Source organism: Notolepis coatsorum, assembly GCF_963971535.1.
Source record: "Notolepis coatsorum genome assembly, chromosome: 15".
Classification (NCBI taxonomy): domain Eukaryota; kingdom Metazoa; phylum Chordata; class Actinopteri; order Aulopiformes; family Paralepididae; genus Notolepis; species Notolepis coatsorum.
In genome coordinates, this window is record NC_140179.1 from 27672019 (window position 1) to 27678018 (window position 6000).

Genomic DNA, 6000 nt, shown 5'->3' on the forward strand with positions numbered 1-6000 from the left:
GGGTGAGAGTTGACAGGGACCTCAAAGCGAACTTCCTGACAGAAACAGTTTAATAGGACAAATACACCACCTCATAGGAAGTATGGAGAGAGAGGGCACTGGACAGGAAGACAGACACAGAGAGGAAACAGGGACTGTCTTAGGGCACACACAACCTTGTGTTTCCTGAACAGAAACACACACGCACAACTACACATGGTCAGCAAAAACAGAAGACATACTGGAGACATGTCTCATTAGCTGGTTCATCCTGATAGCGTCAAAAAAGACAACACTGCTTTGACAGCACCAGCGGCGCAGGTCATTGTCGAGTGTCGACGCGGTAGTAAGTCTGAAGCACACATGCCTTACGTCAAGGTCGGTGCCTATCAGTGTTGTCTCAGACATGGAGGGGATATAGGCGGTCATCTGCAGATCACCCTCTAGCTCCGCCTGGGCTGTTATCACTTTCCCAGCTTCACACCAAGCCCAAAGGTAGCTGGGGTGACCAAAGGTCCCCATGTCACGTATTTCAGCCCTTTGTCCCGCGTCCCGCAACAGACGAGGACGTCCCGGAATTTTACTAAACTCATATTAAAAGATGAATTATTTTTGTTTCTGTCTAGCTATTATTAGTCACTGACCATGCACCGCAAGTAACCGGGGCGACAGTGGCTCAGGAAGTAGAGCAGTCTTCTGGTAATCCAGAGGTTCCACGTTCGATTCCCGCTCCTCCGGGGCAGTGTGTTGAAGTGTCCTTGAGCAAGACACTTAACCCCTAATTGCTCCCGATGAGCAGGTCGGCACCTTGCATGGTTGCCCTCCGCCGTCGGTGTGTGATTGTGTAACAGATTGTAAAGCGCTTAGGATAAATGCACCATTTACCATATAACCTAGCCTAACACACCAGCATCTCCCTGCCCGCCCGTGTTTCCTTTCACTGGGACGGAGAGACACACTGTGTTGCCGCTGGCAGGTTGAGTAAACGACGGCGCGGCACTTTCAGTTTCTCTGCGCTACAGCTCCAGATACGCGTTTTGGATTAGTCTGGCAAGTCAAAGGCACCATGATGGAGAAGGGGGTTCGAGAAAAGTTGCTAAACTCAATGTGTGGTGCATTTTTCCCTATTGCTAGGTTTTAGTGAGTTTTTCCTTACCTTCGCATGGGGTATGTCTGGGAGTGTTGCATTTATTTATTTTGCATTTATTTAAAAAAAAATTGACTTTATGGTGTTCTTGTTTTGTTCTTGACTTATAGTGATGTTTTCTTCTTGACTTGTTTAAAGAAGACCTGTCCGGCCCAGGGGACATTAACACATTGGCACCCAGCCACGGAGATGTCCGCGTTTCGAATCCAACGCTAGAGGGCCGGCCCATCCACGGACATGTCCGTCGCAAGGTTGTTTTGGCTTTTATTCCATTTTAATAACCTACTCAAGGTCACTGAGCGGCACTGCAGAATTACACTACTCTTTGAATTCTGAAAAGTGCATTACCGGCCAGATCCTCTTAGGGGCGCTGTCTCGATAATGCAGTGTGCCCTGTGGCAGAACGGTGCACTATATATATATATATTTTTTTACTTTCAATGGAGTTTCCAGTTAACTGGATCCTATATGTGTAGCCTGTAGCTTGGAATACCTTTTGCGACGCCGAATTCACTATGCAGTAAAGGAATATATCATCAGCCAATGGACATATGGATCTACCAGATGGAGATCGATAACTGGGAAATCCTTTTGGGGATCCAACCGGCCCACGGTAATATTTTTTTTTCACGTAAATTACACGCTGATCAGGCCTTGTTATGATAGCCATCCACCCGATCAGCGAATGTGGCTACTGAGGCTAACGCGGTTATTGGTAATCAATAATCAGAAACGACGTGTGTGTGTGTGTGTGTGTGTGTGTGTGTGTACTGTATGTAGCCTTACCGTCGTTCCTCGGAAGCCCTTGTTGATTGGGACAAAGACGGTGAATGGGCCAAGGTTGCTCAAGGCCCACGATAGAGACCCTGAGAGAGAGAGAGAAGAGAGAGAGAGAGAGAGAGAGAGAGAGAGAGAGAGAGAGAGAGAGAGAGAGAGAGAGAGAGAGGGAGAGAGAGAGAGAGAGAGAGAGAGAGGGGGAGAGAGAGAGAGGGAGAGAGGGAGAGAGAGGGGAGAGGAGGGAGAGAGAAGAGAGAGAGAGAGAGAGAGAGAGATGAGTCAAAGAGAACCAGTGAAAATGATGAAACTCACACAGTACTGTAGGTGAGTTTGTCAACAGCGCTTCACAACTCATGCCTCACATTCACTCACACACACCGATGGCAGAGGTGACCATGCCAGGTGCCAACCTGCTCATCGGGAGCAGTTAGGGGTTAAGTGTCTTGCTCAAGGACACTTGCTCAAGGACACTTCAATACGCTGCCAGAAGGAGGCAGAATTGAACTGGGAACCTTCTGTAATTTTTTTTATTACTTGTGTGTATAGTATCATATTGTATACTGTCAAAGTTAACGCGGTATTAACGCGTTATCGCCCGATTCTATTAACGCCACAATTTTTTTTAACTCACCATTAACTTTTAAGAAGAAAAAATCATTTGTTTTACTAGACTACATTCAGGTGTATTGTTGATGCTCTCATTGATACTATGTTTGTTTCTGAAGTGTGTGTGTGTGAGGTATAGAGAGAGAGGGGGGTGAGAGAGATGAGGAAGGGGCAAGAGAGAAAGAGAGCTGGGAGAGTGTGTGTGTGAGAGAGGGGGGGGGGTGTGTGTGATTACTGAGCCCTTGTGTGGGTGAATGTAACAAGTTTCTAACGTTTTCTTTCCCCTATTATTTCATGCACACTTTATTCATTGTTTTAAATGTATTATTTTCTTTTAAGTTATTTTGTGCATCTCTCTGTTTTGAATTTGATGCAAGTTTGCAATGCATGAGGGTCATCCTTTTGTGTTAAATGGCTGCATAAAGCAAGCATTTGTTGACTCGCATGTTGATAAGAGTATTAAAACTTGGAACTTGAAAAAGATCTGTTTAAGGTAGAAAAAGAAAAGAATTGCGATTAATTTGCGATTAATCCCGAGTTAACTATGGACAATCATGCGATTAATCGAGTTAAATATTTGTATCGATTGACAGCACTATATTATGTGTCTTTTTTATTACTTGTGTGATTTTATCCTTATTTTCTATTACCAGCACCTTAAGACATTGGGCGCCAAAGACGAGTTAACTCTGAAACTATACAATATTCACCACGGTATAACACACGAAGGTATACATCACAAAATTTATTATTTTTCACATGTTGAACGAGGGATAGTTAATGTCAAATGAGCCATAGTATTGTCTCCATAGCTATAATATAGAATATATATATAGATATAGCCCTGTGCACAGTGAAAATCCCTATCTCTTACAGCGGTGGCCCAAGGATAACTAAAACGGCTGGTGCTGAAAGTGTTAAGTTCGAGTCCCTAATCTCATTGTACGCAAGTATAATGACAATAAGTGAAGTATATTGCATTCTCTTCTCTTCCGATGAGACGTACCGAGGAGAGTGATGGCGCTGCTCAGCTGGCCGGTACGCTGGCCTCCGGGCTCCGTGTTCAACTCGTTCAGGCGATGCATGATGTTGCCGTAGCAGATCTTGCCGTTACCAAGGAAACCCTGGTGACAGGTGCACCTGAGAGAGAGAGAGAGAGAGAGAGAGAGAGAGAGAGAGAGAGAGAGAGAGAGAGAGAGAGAGAGAGAGAGAAAAAAAAAGAAAAAAGAGAGAGGAATAGTTATGTATGACCATCTTTGAGCCTTATGACTGTACAGAATAAAATACTCTCTCTACCTCTCTCTCTACCTTCCACCTGATGGACACATATCACCTGTACTACTATTATGTATTATTTATATACATATAGAACTGCTCCACCTGGATTTTAATATATCATGGTTTAAGTACTGTAGTTTTAATGTAGTTGGTGTTTTTTATATAGTGGTCTTTTTTTTACTGTAGTTTTAATGAAGCAGGTGTTTTTTTTGTGTTTTTTTTGTGGTGAGTTTCTATGTATTGTGACTGTATGTTTGTATTTTAACCAGTGCACAAATGAAGTTCCGAAAGGAAAATTAAGTCATTTGAAGTTGAAGTGAAGTACCTCTCTCTCTCTCTCTCTCTCTCTCTCTCTCTCTCTCTCTCTCTCTCTCTCTCTCTCTCTCTCTCTCTCTCTCTCTCTCTCTCTCTCTCTCTCTCTCTCTCTCTCTCTCTCTCTCTCTTTTGTATAGATGATCAAACGAGGTCAGTGACAATTTCTGTGATTTAATGTTCTATGACTTATCCTGACATTGTCTATTTTGCTGCTGTGTGCTAATTTTATGCTTATTTTATGCCTAAATGTATGTCTGCACTTGATGCATTGCTCTTGATCTGCCAATGATGTGCTCATGTTATGCTTATATCTTTTCTACTGCTGTGAAGCACTTTGGGCTGCAATTCTTCTTATATGAATGGTGCTATACAGTTTATTATTAGTATTTCTTTATAGGTCACAGATGACAACCTTATATTGCCAACACACACACACACACACACACACACACACACACACACACACACACACACACACACACACACACACACACACACACACACACACACACACACACACACGATTCTTGATTATAATATAGATGATAATAATGTAGATGTGTAGAAACGGACTCGACTCGTCCTGGCTCCGCGGTTGAGCAGTTGGCGTTCCTGTGGCAGGAGTCCGGTCTACAGACGTCCGTCAGGCTGCAGCTCACCCCTCCCTCCAGCTTGCCAAACCCGGGAAGACACTCACAGTGAGACTACGGGACAAACCAAACACAACAAGGGGGGGGGGGTCACTCACACACAAATGTTTCCTCAATAGACATTAGATGCTATTGATTTGTAAAAAATCTCTCTCTCTGTGTCTCTCTTACACTCACACACAAAGAGCCACAGAATATGTCCCTCGAGTCAAAATAATGAATTAATGAAATTTAATTAAATGAATCAAAGCGCATCAATTACTGCACTTTTATTTTGAAGATCAACTTGTGAAACAGGAAGTCTATTTCTCTCTCTATCTCTGTGATTCTCTTTCTATTTCTGTCTGTGTGTGTGTGTGTGTGTGTCCCTCTCTGTCTGTCTGTCTGTCTGTCTGTCTGTCTGTCTGTCTGTCTGTCTGTCTGTCTGTCTGTCTGTCTGTCTGTCTGTCTGTCTGTCTGTCTGTCTGTCTGTCTGTCTGTCTGTCTGTCTGTCTGTCTGTCTGTCTGTCTGTCTGTCTGTCTGTCTGTCTGTCTGTCTGTCGGTCTGTCTCTCTCTCTATCTCTCTCTATCTCTCTCTCTCTCTGCCTCACTCTCTGAATTATTATACACATGAGGACTTTCCATCCACTACATCCATTCCCTAAACCCTATTAAACCTTTACATGCCAAACCGTAACCCTTACCCTAAGGATTACCCATAAGAATGAGGCAAAAGCTGGACGCTATACAGGAAAACCCCTCCTCCCACCACCTCTAGGAGGAGCATGTTCAGACTCAAGATTCTTCTTACAGTAATGTCCAAACCGGTCTTACTGAGTATAGAAATACATATTTACATTTAGTCATTTAGCTGAACGCTTTTATCCAAAGCCACTTACAGATTGTGAACAAGTCACCAGGAGGGGTACATCTCTGGCAGCTAAGGGTCAGTGGCATTGTTTGTCAAATAGTGTTGAACTTGAGTGTTACATAGTAGTATAGACATATTAGCATGATAGGTAGTAGTGCTGTCAATCGATTAAAATATGTAATCTGATTAATCGCATGATTGTCCATAGTTAACTCGCGATTAATCGCAAATTAATCGCATTTGTATTTGTATTTGTATCTACCTTAAACACATCTTTTTCAAGTTCCAAGTTTTAATACAGAGTGATGCAAAAAATAATAGTTTAAAACAATGAATAAAGTGTGCATGAAATAATAGGGGAAAGAAAACGTTAGGAACTTGTTACATTCACCCACAC

The 6000-nt window shown here is 43.0% G+C and overlaps 1 protein-coding gene across 1 annotated transcript in view; it reads right to left on the reverse strand.

Annotated features, from left to right (window-relative positions):
- The window catches only part of stab2 (stabilin 2), a 156672-nt gene that overhangs the window by 127111 nt on the left and 23561 nt on the right, over positions 1-6000 (reverse strand). Inside the window, 3 exon segments of the mRNA XM_084330948.1 lie at positions 1913-1992; positions 3516-3649; positions 4676-4806. Of these exon segments, the coding sequence (XP_084187074.1) occupies positions 1913-1992; positions 3516-3649; positions 4676-4806 (345 nt within the window).